Below are 15,774 nucleotides of genomic sequence, written 5' to 3'. Positions count from 1 at the left end.
ATTAACGTTGTGACATGGGAGGGTGAGACCCCAGAGGTGGGGGGTGCCTACGTGGTCTGGGCATGGGGCATGGGCAGAGTGTGTCCGGGCCCTAGCAATTTGGGGGTCGCTCATATTAACAAATCAACTTGATTCCGGCCCCAAACTAACTTCCTTCCCCGCAGTATCTCATCTGAGCCTCAGCCCAGCCCATGTGGGGCCTGGGCAGAGGCCGGGACCCCCATCTTATGGATGGAGACTCTGAGGTCTCGGAAGTGAGTGCAGGGGTCAGAGCCAGAACCCAGGAGTCTCCTCCCTCCCCTGCCCCATCTGGGACATCTTCTCCCAGCCCGGCAATACCAACCGATCCTTGAGCTGTGTGCCAGGCACTTCACAGGTGCGATTGCACTTCCGTCTCCCCACCCCACGAGGCAGCTGCTGTTCTCACTTGACAGGTGAGGCGACAGAGGCTCAGAGGGGTTAAGAAACTTACCTGGCGTCACACAGCCAGGAAGCGACACGGCCAGGCTTTAAACCCTGTCTCTCCTGATTCCAGAGCTCTTTCCACAATATTGCATTTCCCTTCTCTCTCACTTTGGACGAGGAAGCCCCCAGGGTGAACCAACGGGCAGGACAGATGCCAGGGGCTGTGCCCATTGCCTGTGACAGCTGAGCAGCGGGCCCTCCCGAGGCCCTCACGCCGTTGCCTCCTTCTCTTGCAGGGACTGAAGCCCATGGATTCCAACGGCTTGGCCGATCCCTATGTTAAGCTGCACCTCCTGCCGGGAGCCAGCAAGGTACCATATGGCCCGGGCATCTCTGCACGCTGGGCGCCCGGGCCCTGGCAGGCACCCAGGGTTCTCAGCTCAGAGCCTAAAATAGCCCTATCTGCCCCAAATCCCCCCCCCACTCGTCCCCCTCCCACCTCATCCTGAGAGTAGCAGAGCCCTTGCAAGGGATAGAGGGTGGGCCAGGAGTCACTCTCCCTCAAGGGACAGGGGCTCTGCCCATTTGTCCAACTCAGAAACCTGTGACCCACGAGCTGCCAAAGGCCAGGACAGAAGTAGATCCTGCCCATGCTTTTCCCCTGCTCAAATACCTGCAGTGGCTCCCCAGTGCCGACCACAGTCTCCCTCCCCGACCCGGTTCGTGCCCCAACCCAGCGCTTCTCATCGCTCAGTAGAAATGAACACCTCTCTCTTAGAGTAAAATTAAAAACTTTGTCCCCTGTAAGGAATGGCAGGCATGGAGGGTACGATTTGCAGGAACCATCCCAATATCCCCTGCCTCGGAGGGAATGAGTGACTCTCGTTTCTGCCTCCCTGGCCCGTGAATGATATTTCTTTTTCTCAGAGGAAGATGTCTCTGCTTTCTTCTCTCAAGGGAAAGTTCAAGGAGGGGCCCAGTGCATGGCGGGAGCAGGGACCCAATGTCAGGCATTAAATCATTTGTCTGTGGCCGTCACCCTAGAAGGCAGCCCCCAGTCCCTGAGAACGTGTATTTGGGGATAACTAACCCTCGGATGCTCCTGTGGCTAAAGCCACCCCCTGACCCCAAGTCAGCCCAAGGGATGGGGCTCCAGGACGGGCTCCCCACTGAGGCAGATGTCTGTCTGTCCGTCCATCTCTCCTGGGCTCTAGTCCAACAAGCTTCGTACAAAAACTCTGCGGAACACCCGGAACCCCATCTGGAACGAGACCCTCGTCTATCACGGCATCACCGACGAGGACATGCAAAGGAAGACGCTCAGGTGCCTGCCGGGGGGGTGGGCAGGGGGCTGAGGCTGGCTCCTCTCTTTAAAAAGATCTCTCAGTAGTTTTTTTTCCTTTTTTACTTTTATAAAAATGGTATATATTTTTGGTAGCAATGTTCGAAAATACAGGTAAGTACAACTGTTCACTGTTAACATCTTGGTATCTGAACATTCAGGTGTGTGTGTGTGTGTGTGTGTGTGTGTGTGTGTTGGTAAAATTGAGGGCTTGTAAAAATGTTTATTAAAATGGCCCATCCTATGAAGTAATACACCTGTCTCACTTAACAATATGTTGATGCCATTTCATAATTTTCTACAATGTTGAATTAAACTGCATTTTAAGTTATATAAGTAATAAATGAATATACACTTTTTGTAAAAAATCATAGAGCAAAGCTCCTTTAAAATGTTGGTCCCCTGCCTGCCCTGGTCTCCTTCTTCCCTTCCTCCTTCTGTGAGTGTATACACATTCATATAAAGCATATAAATATATATATATATAAACATATATTACTATTTATAACATAAAAAGTATCATGCTCTATATATCTGGAAATTGCCTTTTCTTAACAATATATCTTGGAGTTATAGCCGTGAAAGGGCATTTAGATCTACCTAATTTTTAACTGCTTCAGAGTATTCCACAGAATAAATAGATTTATCACAGATTCTTTTAAAAATATTTTTATTATTAAATATTAAAAATATGCAGAAAAATATAGAATATAATAAAACAAAAATCCATGAACCCAATACTGAGTGTTTGAAAAGTCTCACTATTTTTCTATTTGCTTTAGTCTTTTTAAAAAAAAAAAATAAAGCACTACAGATGCAAGTTGAAGCTCCTCTTGTATACCCCATCCCCCATCCTGTTCTCTTCCTTCCCTCCCCAGAATTCTTTGGGCCTCATTCCCAAGCTTGTCTTACACTTCACAGTTATGTATCTGTAAACAATACACGGTATCATTTGGCATGTTTTTAAGGTTTATGTAAATGTTTACCAGCTTATTTAGCCAATTCCCCATGGGTGTGCAGTTAGGTTTTTTCCAGCTTTTCTCTGTGACAAGCAAAGTTGCGACGAGGAAGCTTCATTCTTCCTTGTGTACATCCAAGTGTTTCCTTAGCATAGAAATCAAGGAGGAATATCGCTGGATTGTAGGATATGTGGCTTTTTGCAAAAACATTTTTACAACACATGCAAACTGCTTTCCAAATTGGCTGCAATATTATGTTAAGTAAACATTTTTATTGCAGTGTAACATTCATTTTGAAAAATGCACATATAATAATTGTGCAGACTGATGAATATTTACAATGTGAACATACTGGGAGGAAGGAATGGAACATTCCTAGACCAAACAACCCTCTCCCTGTGGCCGTTCCCTGTGAGGGCCTCACCCCAGGTATTCACTGTCCTAACTTCTAACAGGACAAATTAATTTTGTCTGCTTTTGTACTTTATATAAATCAAGTTGTACAGTGTGACTCCTTTGTATCTATATTCTTTCACTTAATGTTATATTTGTGATATTCATCTAAGTTGTGTGTAGTTGTAGGTCATTCATTCTTGTTGCTATTTAGTATTCCACTGTGTGAATATACCACAATTTTATTTATCCATTTCACTGTATTTGGGTAGTTTCTAGTTTGGGGCTATTACAAATAGTGCTGCTAGGGACATTCTAGTAGCTGTTTCTGGGTGCATAGATGCACTCATTTCTGTTGCATATATACCTAAACGTGTAATGACTAAGTCGTGTTCAGCTGTAGTAGAAACTGCCAGCTTTCCACAGTGGCTGTGCCAATGTACACGCCCATCAGCCATGCCTGGGAGTTCCAGTTGCTTCGTATTCTCATCAACACTTTTTCATGTCTGGCCATTCTGGTGGGCACGTACTGGTGTTGCATTGTGGTTTTGCATTGACAACATTATCTTTAATGCATGCTATTTCATTTTTATGTTTATTTCATAATTGTCTTAAGCAGTCCTCCCATTGTAGAATATTTTTTATTTCTGCTTTTTCACAATTATAATCAATACCATGATAGACATCTTGGTAGCAAAATATTTTTGCACTTACCTTATTATTAATATATCTTTGAGGTAAATTCCTAGAATGGATACTACAGGGTCAAAAACAGTGATTACTCTTAAGTCTTTAGAGACACATTGCTCTGCAGAAGGATGGTGTCGGTTACACCCCACCCAGCTGAGTAGAGACAACTTCTTTCTCCAGTCTAGTACAGTGTGGGACTCAGCCATGAGGGCGTTCAGGCTGTCCAGGACTTTGAACATTTATTCAACTGATGTTGCTGGCCAAGAAGTGAGGTACCATTATAGTCCCTGCCTGTCCCCCCAGAATTCCTGCCATGCTGTGGGAGAACAAGTCCTTCCCCTTCTTAGTACGTGTCAGGACAAATTGTCATGCCTTGACTGGTCCTTTTGGCTCCTAAGGGACCTTTCTCCTGTCCTTGCTGTGGTGTCCTACCCAGTGCTGTGCAGAAGGCATAACACAAGAGAACATGTTGTTTTAGGATTCAGGGAGACCTGGATTCAAATCCTGGTTCTGCATTTTTGTAGGGAAAAATTACTTAATCTCTCTGGGCCCTAATCTTTTCCCTAAAGTATAAAACTCAAGATGTTTTGGAGGAGGAAAAATTAAATGAGAAAAGGTCAGCTAAGTTCCTAACTTTGCAAAAGAGGATGCTCAAATGGCCACAAAGCATCTGAAAAGGGACTCGATTTCATTACTCATTAGGGAAATGCAAATTAAAGCTACGGTGACTTACTGTCACCCATCCAGAAAGGCTAAAATTAAAGACTGACGAAATCAGAGTTGGAGAGAATGAAGAGCAACCGGAACGTTTGTCAACCGCTGGTGGAACCACCTTGGAAAACTGTTTAGTAGTTTCTGCCGAAGCTAAACTTATGCATAGTCCGTGGCCCAGCAACTGTACTCCCAGGAAAATGGTCAGTAGAAATGCATACGTGTTCTGTTCCTCCGGGAGAGCAAGAGGGAGTGGACGCGATCTGAGTGGTTCTGGAAAATAAAAAGGAAAAGAAACACACACATGTGTATACTAAAAGACATGAACACGCATGTTCCATGGCAGCTTTATTCATAATAACTGAAAACTAGAAACGACCCATTGTCCATCAACAGCAGAATTATTATGGTGTATTTTACACCATGGAATACTACACAACAATAAAAAGAATAAATTAGAGTCCTGTTGTATGATTCCATTTATATGAAGGTCAAAATCAGGACAAGTGACTCCATGTGTCCAGAGGTTGAGAGGGTGGTTATCTCTGAAGCAGGTAGAAGAATCCTGAGAGTTCTGGGCTCTGGGATGTTCTATATCTTGTTCTGGGTGGTGATTCTATCAGTGTGTATATATGCAAAAAGTCATCAAGCTATAAACCTCACACTCATGCACTTTAGTGCATGTGAGTTATGCTGCAATAAAGGAGAAATAAAAAGTATTAATACTGGGCCCAGTGATCAATGAATAGGAAATCGCCTTATTCCTGTACACATTCCACAGCCCTTGGCGCATAGTAGGAGCTCAATATTTGTCCCTCTTTCTCTCCCCACTCCTTGTGTCGACGGCAGGATCTCTGTCTGTGACGAGGACAAATTCGGCCATAACGAGTTCATTGGAGAGACCAGATTCTCCCTCAAGAAACTGAAGCCCAACCAGAGGAAGAATTTCAACATCTGTCTGGAGCGAGTGATTCCCGTGAGTGACTTTGCCCCAGGGATTCAGTGAGAGGAGGGGAGATAGGGGGAGGCTGCCTTCCTCTGGGTCTACACTGGGGGAAATAGATCCAGGGTCCAGCAGTGTGGCCTGCCCGGGTTCAAAGCCCAGCTCTGCCACTTGCTGCTTCATGGCCTTGGCCGAGGGAATGAACTACTCTGAACTGCTTTTTTTTTTTTGTCTGTAAAATGTGTGTTATAATATTTAATAGTACCTGTCTCTTGGGAGGGTTGTGTTAAAAAAAAATCAGAATAGAACTTAGTGCATAATAAGCACCCATAAATTGACAGTTGTTATTACAAGAAATAATACTGCCTTCCACACCTGTCAGGCAGGAAATCAGAAAGCACCCCGGAGATAAACAGGAGGCAGCATCGCAGGAGGTTTAAGGGTGTGGGCTCTGGAGCCAGACACCCCAGGTTTGAATCCTGGCTCTGCCACTTGTGGTAGAACCCGAGGCAAATTGTTTAATTGCTCTGAGCCTCCTAGTTCTCATCTGTAAAATGGGATGATGTGGTACCAACCTCACAGGATCTTTTCAGGATGGAATGCGATAGTTCAGATTTTAGCTAGGAGGGAAAATGTGGGAGGGCCACAGTAGCTGGGAGAACCACCCTCGTGGCTCTGGATGTGAATGGCAGTGTGAGGGTTTCTGGTCCTTGTCATGTAGGAAGATACGCCCCATAGACAATGTTATCTTTCCTTTCTCTTTCCTCCTTTAAAGATGAAGCGCACGGGGACCACCGGGTCGGCCCGAGGCATGGCGCTGTACGAGGAGGAGGTGAGCGCTAAGTGGGAACAAAGCCACAGTCGGGGTCTGCGCTGGGCTGGGCTGGCAGTGTCCTCTGCTCTCCCACCCCGCCCCTTCCTCACTCTTTCTCCCCCAACCACGCGCCTGCGGATTCACCGTGAGAGCTACGGTTTGCCCAAGTGGTTAGAACATCAGACCGGGGAGGGTCCCCTCACAGCGGAAGCCCCAGCCCCTTCCGCTCACCCCCGGGATGACCACGAGTCCCTCAGCCCAGTGGCCAGAGCTCTGCTGGTGACCCTTCTGGGCTAGGGCAATGGCACACTCCCTTGGGGGGGCCGCGGGCAGGCTCTCTGAGCTGCGTGTCTGGCGGAGGCTGGACTAAAGCTCCTGCCCTCTGCCTGGGTCCCTCATAGGACCCTGGGGACTGCACTTGTGAGATCAGTTGGGTTAGGGGAGCCTGAGATCAGAGTCAGGGCTCAGTACACCTCTGAGTCTGAGTAAAGCCTCAGACGGTCCCCCTGGCTCACACCACCATCGGCTCCCCTCGGAGGCCGGGCCGCCCGCTGTCCGTGGTGCTGACCCACTAGCTGGGGGGGCCGAGGCCCTCGTGCCCTCCACGGGCTCCTCCCTAATGCTCACCAGCCGCAATGCCGGGCCCCCTTCCCCCCGGGCCCACACTGCCTTTCCCCCCAATGCAGCAGGTGGAGCGAATCGGTGACATAGAAGAGCGTGGCAAGATCCTGGTGTCCCTCATGTACAGCACACAGCAGGGAGGCCTCATCGTGGGCATCATACGCTGCGTGCACCTGGCCGCCATGGACGCCAACGGCTACTCAGACCCATTTGTCAAGCTGTGAGTCAGTGGCCTGGGGCCCCAGGGGGCGTCCCAGGTCCTTGGAAAGGAAGGACGCAGAGAGCTTCCCCAAGATCATTGCATACTGCGACCCAGAGAGGGCAAGGAATCTGCCCAAGGTCACACAGTGAAATGCATGCCCGGAACCGGCTAGAGCATGAGATCGGAGTGTCAGGCAGTCAGACTGGTGTGTCACTTGCCCACATGCAAAGCTTTGTGACTCTGTCCCCTTCCGAGGAGGAAGAGCGGTTGGCATGGTTGCGGTAACCCCATTTGTACCCCCAGGAGTCGGCTGCACACCCTCCAGGAGCTCAGAGCCACCACCCATCTGGCTTGTTCCAGGTTCATCCTGGGAATGCTCAAAGAAAAGACCTTAGATTTGGGGCTTATTCCGGTAATCTCAGTCACGGGGAATAAAAGAGACGTTGCTATCTGTGTTAGTCCAGATCCTCCGAGAGGAAGATGCCAAAAATAGGATTAAACAGACAAGGATTTCATTAGGGAAAATGCCTGTGTGAGGGAAAGTCAAGAGAGAGTCCCGGAGAACGAGGGCGCTGTTAGGCCACAAGGCAGGTCTGACCCGAGTGAGGGGAAGAGGGAGGAAGGATGGAGCGAAGCAGCCTAGACGCAGTTCAGTAGGGCCATCAGCTGAGTTCTGTCTCCTAGGAGCAGGTCTGCCTCAGTTTCCCTGCTGGGCTCTGGCATCAGCTAGGAGCACAGCCTTGGTGCAAACATGGCATAGACTTCAGCTGCTGCATTTGGGGCCTTGGTCAGTTACGCTTCCTGTGGTGGGACGTCTTCCAGGCACGTTTTTATGGCCACCACTGTGTCAGGCATGAGGCTCAACTCCCACCTCAGCCAGCTGCTAGCTAAATAAGCAAGTTATTTAGCTCCTCATTCACTTTCTTCATTGGTGAAATGTAGACAATAGTGCCCTGTATGTCCAAGAGTGAGCATAAGGCTCAAATGAGATACCATATACAAAGCAACCAGCATTGCCCCTGGGACAGAGTAGAATTCTGCCTGACTCGTGGCTGCAAAATGTGTGTTTCTACACATACAGTTAAGAGCATGGGTTCTGGATCCAGGCTGCCCAGGTTTGAATCCCAGCTCTAGTAGTCTCCAGTATTCTCTAGCTGTGTGACCTTGGGCTCATGGCTTAACCTCTCTGGGCCTCAGTGTCCTCATCTGCAAAATGGAAAGAGTAATACTGTGCATTAGTTCAGTTCCTCCAACAAGGGGACACCCGGAGAGGACGAGATGTGCAAGAGGTTTGTTGGGGAAGACGCCTGCCGAGGAAACCAGGAGGGATCCAGAGGAGGCCTGCAGAGACGACAGACCCTGCCACGGGTCTTATCCCGGTAGAGGACAGAGGGAAGGAAGAAGTTTGGGGAGGAAGAATCTTAAGCTGCTGCAGTGCATTTCCAAGGAAATTTCTACCAGGGCAATTTCTACCATGGGCACAGTCACACGTCAGAGGAGCTCTGCATCTTCCAGAAATGGGGCTGCCTGGTGTCCTGCAGGTTCAGTCATTGGCTAAGAACAGCCCGTGGGAAGCATGTCCTCAGCGAGAACATGATAAACTCAGAGCCCAGTAACTTGTCAGTCAACTTCACCCCCTGAAGTTGGAGGATGCAGTCCGAGGGGTGTGTTTTCATGGGGTCTGGTACATAGTAGGTGCTCAATAAACACCTGCCATCATGGGTGTAAATAACTACCATCATTATTCTTTCTCATGGCAGAGAGTATTGATGAATGTTCTCCCCAGCTGGGAGTCTCCTCCCATCTCCACTGCCTCTGATAAGAGAAAACAATATTCTCCTTAAGCCCGTGGCTAAAGAACAGACTGGTGTGGGCTTTCTTTCAGATCTTCTTTGAATGAGGATTTAGTTAACAAAGAACAAACATGTCAGCGATGAGTTCGATTTCGAAGAGTAATTTGGTTTTGCCCAAGAGAGAAAATGAGCTCATGGGACGTTGTCCTGTACTCCATTAAATCTCAGCCACATGCAAATGGGTTTTCTTAAATAATTCTCTCTACCGCCCCCTCCCCCCATCCATGCCGTCCTTCCAGGAGAAGTAGAGTCGCTGTGGTCACCGGTGAAACAGCTGCCCTGGTGGCTGTAGTTGTGGGAAAAGAAACAGGAGACTATGAAACCATTTCTGACCAAAGATTATTTTTAAAGTCAGAATTACCCTTCATTTTTGCTCAGGACTTGGTAATTTTCAACTCCTCATTTGTGTCTCTTCTTAAAAACAATCCTCAAAAGCAGTTCTGTGAAACGAGAAAGAAATGTTTGCCTTCCTTACAGGTCAGGAAACTGAGGCTCAGTGAGATCATGCTCATGTTCAAAGTTGCTCAGCTAGTGACAGCCTGAGTCAGAATCCAAATGTCCCAACCCTTAGGAGTTTTTAGCCCATGCGTTTCAGAAAATATGGGCTGATCACCTACTATGTGCGAGGCGTTGTGCCTGCACTGGGGAAGAGCCTTCTGGACAGAGGAAGCAGTGTGTGCAAAGGCCCTGGGGTGGAAAGGAGAGTAATAAGCAGGGCAAAGAGTGTGGTCTAAGATTAGGCTGAAAAAGGGCAGGGACCCAACCCTGCAGGGTCTCAAGACCACATTAAGGATTTTGAACTTAGCCCTGAGGTCAAAGGGAATCCAGGGAATAGTTTTGACAATGGAGTAACAATAATCAGATCTGCATCTTTTTTCTGTCCCTATGCCAGCATCTCTCCAGGACTTGGAAGTAGCCTAAGGGGTGACAGATGAGAAAATGCCAGGCACCACCAACCATGGCCCTCAATTTAATTCACTGGGGGAGAGTGTGGGCTGACAGCGCAGACTCCAGATACAACCTGTGTGACCTAGGGCACATGTCTCAACCTCTCTGGTCCCTCAATTCCTATGTATGTACAATGAGTGGTCGCAGTTCTGCCCCCTAGGGTTCGTGTGAGGATTAAATATGCCTGAGGTGCTTAGGACAGTGTCTGGTGCCAAGCAGATGTTTTAATGCCCATAGGTCATTATCAAAGTTGATTCACTTTATAATTTGCTCATCAATTATCCTGACACTAGAAGGAGCCTTTGGGGTCATCGAGGGGCTCTTCTTAGTCATTAAACTTCATCCATAACGATCCTCCTGTCTCCTACCAGCTGGCTGAAACCAGACATGGGAAAGAAGGCCAAACATAAGACTCAAATTAAAAAGAAAACCTTGAATCCCGAATTTAATGAGGTAAGGCCTCATTCTTTGTCATGCTCTGGGATGTTTCTTGTGTGTTAGAGAGACATGAATTCCTACTAGACTGTTACAAATCATCTGAGAAAAGCTGTCTGTCATAGATCAGCTTAAATCATCTAAAGAAGAGGTAATGAGTTCCTTGTCACTGGAGGAAATCAAGCCCAAAACAAAAGCCCACAGATTAGGAATGTCATTGGGAGGAAGCTGTGTTTGGATAGAGATTGAACTAAACCATCTCCAATGTCTTTACCAATTGACATAGTCTAGAATACTGAAATTTGGGGAAATAATAAATAAAAGTAGCAATACACTTTACCACCCTGCCCTCTCCCTCACACCCCACGTCCCTCCAGTGCATCAAGTCCTGCTCAAGCCACTGTCCAGGTGCCCACTGAATGTGCTCCTTCCTGTGCATTCTCACGGCCCCGCCTTATCTCAGACCCTGGCATTTCACACCTGGACTACCGCAGTCGACTCCTGACTCTCTTCTCTGTGCTCGGAACCTTCTCCACGTGAGCACGAGCTTTGTAAAACACAAATCTGAATTTGCCACCGTCTTGTTTCCATAACTCAACCACGGCTCTCTGATTTCTTAGCATGACAATCAAGCCCTGTCTGACACACGCCCTGCTCAAGTCACACTGAACCCCACGCAGGTCCCTTTGCACCTGCTGCTCCCTTTTCCTGGACTCCCCCCTCCCTCTCTTCCTCTCTGGAAAAGTCCTGCTCCTCCCTCAAGGCCCAGTGTGAGAGTTCCTCCTGCACATACGCCTCCTCCGTGTTTCCAGACCCCGTGCATACCTCCATCTCAGGCTGTCCCTCTGAATCTCACTTATCTGTTGACAAGCCTGTCAGACGCGAGGGGTCCAAAAATATCTGTTGAATTAACAAAGGATTCATTGGAGGAAATCGTGGAAGAATAGATGAGTTCTGATCTAACCCACAGGTATGGTTCCCATCTCAAACCTAAGATAGAGAGAAAGAAGCAATGCACAATCAAGGTGCCATGAGACCCCAGCTCTGAGCCCAAACCCCCATCCCCGAGCCTCACTCCATGCCCAGGGCGGGCATGAGTCCATGTCCTAACCTCTGTGCCTGCCAGGAGCAGCCCCGGGTGCTGCTGCACCCACTGAATTCTCCCTTCTCGGCCCCTCCCCTGAGATCTGCTGTTGGGTCGGAGCTGGCCAATTGGGTTTTACCATATACTGCAAAGTGGGGAAGGGAAGTTACAGTAAGTGGCTTTGGTGCTGTTCGCTTTCTAGGAAACAAACACCCACGTGCACACACATGGGGAATGCACTGTGCAAACAGCCCCAGAGCCATTTGCAGCTGTCCTGCCCCCCTCTTCTGGAATCAGAGCAAGTCACAAAATAAGAAATCCAAGTGGCCAATAAACTCATCAGCAATAAAGAAAATACAAATCAAGACCAGATACTGTTATCTCATAATGAATTGACACAAAAATATTTTAAAATGCTGGTCCTCGGTGTTGGTGAGCATGTGGAGAAACACCCATGTTCCCTCCGACTCGGCCTCTGAGCCCCCGACGCTGAAGGCTCAGAGGACTCTCGTGTCTTCCTCTATTGCATCCAGGAGTTTTTCTATGACATCAAACACAGTGACCTGGCAAAGAAGTCACTGGACATCTCGGTCTGGGACTATGACATTGGCAAATCCAACGATTACATCGGTGAGTGCCCCCAACTCCAGAGAAAACCCCTCTTCTGTCCTCCCCGGAACAGGAGGGCCTTACCCAGGGCTACAGAGGGCTGACGTCACTCCTTTCCTTCTGGCAACCACATTGTTCAGATGCTAGGGCAGGCCCGTGGTCCCGACTTTGTTCGAATTTGGGAATGTCTTTATGTGAACAGGCTTACAAAGCTTGGTTACTTGCTGTACGAGGCACCTTCAGTGCAGTAATTAAATCACAAGAGAGGGGGGTGTGGTCTCTGCAGAAAGCAGAGTGCAAGGGAGTTCTCCTTAACCTATTTGCAAGTCCAGGATAAAGATTTTCATTTTCCCAGCCCCTCTCCGAGTGATGAGGCAGAAAAATAATTAACGACGGAGCAAGAAGGGAACCCCAGGCAGGGCTCACAGCCCGAGCAAAGGTGCAAAGACAGGATTGAGCAGAATGATGAAACTGACTCTTTGGAAGTAGAGGACGAGTTCCCAGAAGTAGTAGGAGATAAGTTTCGGTGAATGGATTGGTGATTTGTAGAACATCTTTGAAAATAGACAGTGAATGGCCAGGCTTGGTGGCTCATGCCTGAAATCCCAACGCTTTGGGAGGCCAAGGCAGGAGGATCGCTTGAGGCCGGGAATTCAAGACCAGCCTGGACAACATGGCCAGAGCCCCATCTCTACAAAAATAAAAAAAGCCAGGCACAGTGTTGCATGCCTATAGTCCCAGCTACTCAGGAGGCTGAATCAGGAGGATCGCTTGAGCCCAGGAATTCGAGGCTGCAGTGAGCTGTGATCACACCACTCCATTCCAGCTTGGGTGACAGAACGAGACCCCCTATCTCTAAAAAATAAAAATAATTTTAAAAAAATAGACAATGAAATGATGACTTGGTGCTACAGTAGGGAGCCACTACAGGTTCTTGAGGCAGAGAAGGTCTGTAGTAATAATAATAAAAGCAACAACATCATAACAATAACCTTCTACAGCAAATGGATCCCGAGCTGCTGGGGGTCAGTGCTTGGTGGTGGTTTTCCCCCAACTACACATGTGGGTCTAGAATGAAAATCCCATGTGTCCCTCTGTTGTGACCACCTGTCCCTATCTTCCCATCTTGTCCTCCAGGGGGCTGCCAGCTGGGGATCTCAGCCAAGGGAGAGCGCTTAAAACACTGGTATGAGTGTCTGAAAAATAAGGACAAGAAGATCGAGCGCTGGCACCAGCTACAGAATGAGAACCACGTGTCAAGCGATTAGGATAGTGTCCGGGTCCCCAGCTCCATGTCCCACCCCCTGCCTGGGTCACCCCCAGCCTGCCCAGCTGCCCACAGCACTCTGGTCTCTCTCCTCTATGCCTACCTCCCCCCGGCCCCTGCTGCCTTCCCTGAGCCCGCCTTTGAGGCCCCCCTCACGTTGGGCACTGCTGCCAAAGACTCCTCCCTTCCCGACGCCGGGATGTGGGCTCAGAACGACGCCCCTCTCTGGTCCCTGGGATGGAGACCTGGGGTGGGGCCGGGGGGACGTTTACAAAGAGGTTGGGCATTTAATAACCTCTCAGCTTGGGTAAATTTACAAAGGTTCTTCATCATTTGGGACTGTGTTTAGACCCTCCTGGCCTTGAGCACATGTACACACACACATACACACAGACACACATACACACACACACACACACACACACACACACACACACACAACCCTTTCGCTCCCTGGGTCGTGTCTCTGTCTACCCTCAGTCGTTCACAGACCCGGTCAACGCTGTGAGGACAAACATTGGGGCAGAAATAGAGCCCCCAGGCTCCCCTGCCCCTCCAAAACACGCACCTGATTGCCAGGAAAACAGACCACTGTGTTCAGGAACCCGCCCCTCCCTGCTCCAAATGCACCGAAAACAGAGGGACTTGGAAGCCCTCCTCTTTCAAAATGTCACCTGTTCGCTTCCTAGCAAAAAAAAAAAAAAAAAATACCCTATCTCTATTGCCTTCTCTCTTCTCCTCCTCCCTCTTTACTTTCCCTAACTTTTTCATCACATTAAATTTCCCCTTTCTCAGCCTCTCGCCCCCATCCCTTTTCTGGTGGTGTAATAGCAAAAAAACCACACAGAAGCGTGTCTTAACCCAGCCTCACACCCTCACCTGCTCCCACCAGCCTGACCGGAAAACTCTGAGAAACTGGCCGGGACCTGAAGCTGCCCCTGGGCCCGCGCTTCTTAAATCACCCCCTTCTCCCGTTGGCAGAGCCAGACACCCTCGGGCCTGGGGCCACCGCAGGTGCGTGGCAGCATCCCCCGTGCCGTGTGGATGCCCCGAGAGGGGCGCTCGCAGCCCCGGCCTTCCCAGGTGGGCGCCAGAGGCATTTAGGAGACCCAGGGCTGTGGGTCCGAGGGGGCCCCATCCAAAGCCCCCAGTCTGTCTCCTTTCTCTGCTCTTACCTGAACAAGCTGGCCCCGTCCCTGGCACCCTTTGACCCTCAGTTTCGTTGACTCTCATCCTGTCTGTCACTCAGAACCACCGGGCGTCTGTCTCTCTCGTTGTCTGTCCCTCTGTCTCTTTACTAAGTTGCCTGGGAGAATCTAAAACAGAGAGTGGCGGACCCGAATGCTAAAGGCTTTTGGTTCATCATCCACCATTCACTTTCTTCCTAAAAAATCAATAAAAAAAAAGGAGGAAAAGGCAATGTGGGCAACCATTATATAATACATTTGCGGTTGGGGTCAGGCAATTTTCAGTGCCCCGTGAGAAATTTTGGTTTTCCTAATTTCGATTAAGTCCTTTCTCGTGAAAATCATCCCAAGCCCCCGTTGTTCTCTATAGAAGCATCAGTTGGATACTAAAACTCTCACTTTCCCCAGATCACATCTTTTCACCTTGCCTTTCAACGCCCTCCACACTCAGCTTCCTGCACAATTCGCTGGAGGGCTCATTTCTTGCCTTGAATAACCATTTTCTAAACACCAACCTCTGTGCCCTCCCCAAGGCGGCCGACAGCTTCCCGGCCACGGTCTTTCCCCGTTAGTCCCCTGCGGCACCTCCTCCCAGCCCACCTCCCTCCCACGGTCTGCCCTTAGGAGAAAGCATGCTGGCTGTGTCGCCCAAGCCTGGCGCTGGTGTTGGCGCTGGAATCAGCATGCAGCAAGCTCACAGTGCTCCCGGTTAGTCTGGGCGCACGCTCTTCCCAACCAATGGAACCGCCTCCCCGCCTAGAGTACACACACGCCCTCTGGTGCATGCACAACCACCCACCATCTTTCTCTGTGGTGATGTAGCCAAAAATAAAGTAGGAATATCCAGGAAAATTGGTGGTCTGCATTTGTTTCTTTCTAGTTTCTGGAGGGCCCTCCTCCCCACCAGGATACATGCTGTTGGGAGAGTCAGTATTTAATGAGCATCTACTAGGTTCCAGGCGCTGGGGGTATAGCAGGTGAACAAGACCGATGTGGTCTCTGCGCGTGTGGAGTTTGCTTTCTGGTGGATTTCATCTTGGGCAGGTGGACTCCAGGTAACTGGACCGGCCACACACACCCCCTTAGAAGAATGTTTTCTGCCAGTGCCCACCCAAGAGGAAGGCAGCATCTTCCTCCTCCTGCCCCAAGCACCGGGGAAAGTCCAAGTCGTTGTGGAATCAGATATTGCCAAGGCCAAAAGAACCATAAACTTGAGCCAGGACCTAGTTCAATCAACTCACTTATCAGACAGACGAAGAAACCAAAGCCCAGAGAAGGAAGTGTGTTTCACAGAGGCAATGCCAGGAAAGG

At 49.2% G+C, this 15,774-nt stretch overlaps 1 protein-coding gene across 3 annotated transcripts in view; it reads left to right on the top strand.

Annotated features, from left to right (window-relative positions):
• RPH3A (rabphilin 3A) overlaps nt 1-13,707 on the top strand; it is an 85,278-nt gene extending 71,571 nt beyond the window's left edge. For 2 of the 3 annotated variants that reach the window (XM_045534787.1, XM_045534786.1), the window contains 8 exons: nt 702-776; nt 1,620-1,729; nt 5,350-5,476; nt 6,219-6,275; nt 6,944-7,098; nt 10,253-10,334; nt 11,934-12,030; nt 13,147-13,646. In XM_045534787.1, the coding sequence (XP_045390743.1) occupies nt 702-776; nt 1,620-1,729; nt 5,350-5,476; nt 6,219-6,275; nt 6,944-7,098; nt 10,253-10,334; nt 11,934-12,030; nt 13,147-13,277 (834 nt within the window). In that variant the 3' untranslated portion in view covers nt 13,278-13,646. Of the gene's footprint in view, nt 1-701; nt 777-1,619; nt 1,730-5,349; nt 5,477-6,218; nt 6,276-6,943; nt 7,099-10,252; nt 10,335-11,933; nt 12,031-13,146 lie in introns of all 3 variants that reach the window. The other variant, XM_045534788.1, reaches the window with a different exon arrangement.
• Nucleotides 13,708-15,774: the final 2,067 nt, after the last annotated feature.

This window comes from Lemur catta, chromosome 21 (assembly GCF_020740605.2).
Source record: "Lemur catta isolate mLemCat1 chromosome 21, mLemCat1.pri, whole genome shotgun sequence".
In the NCBI taxonomy this organism is placed as follows: Eukaryota; Metazoa; Chordata; class Mammalia; order Primates; family Lemuridae; genus Lemur; species Lemur catta.
The sequence above is the reverse complement of the archived record's forward strand: the minus strand, read 5'-3'. Positions and strand labels throughout refer to the sequence as shown.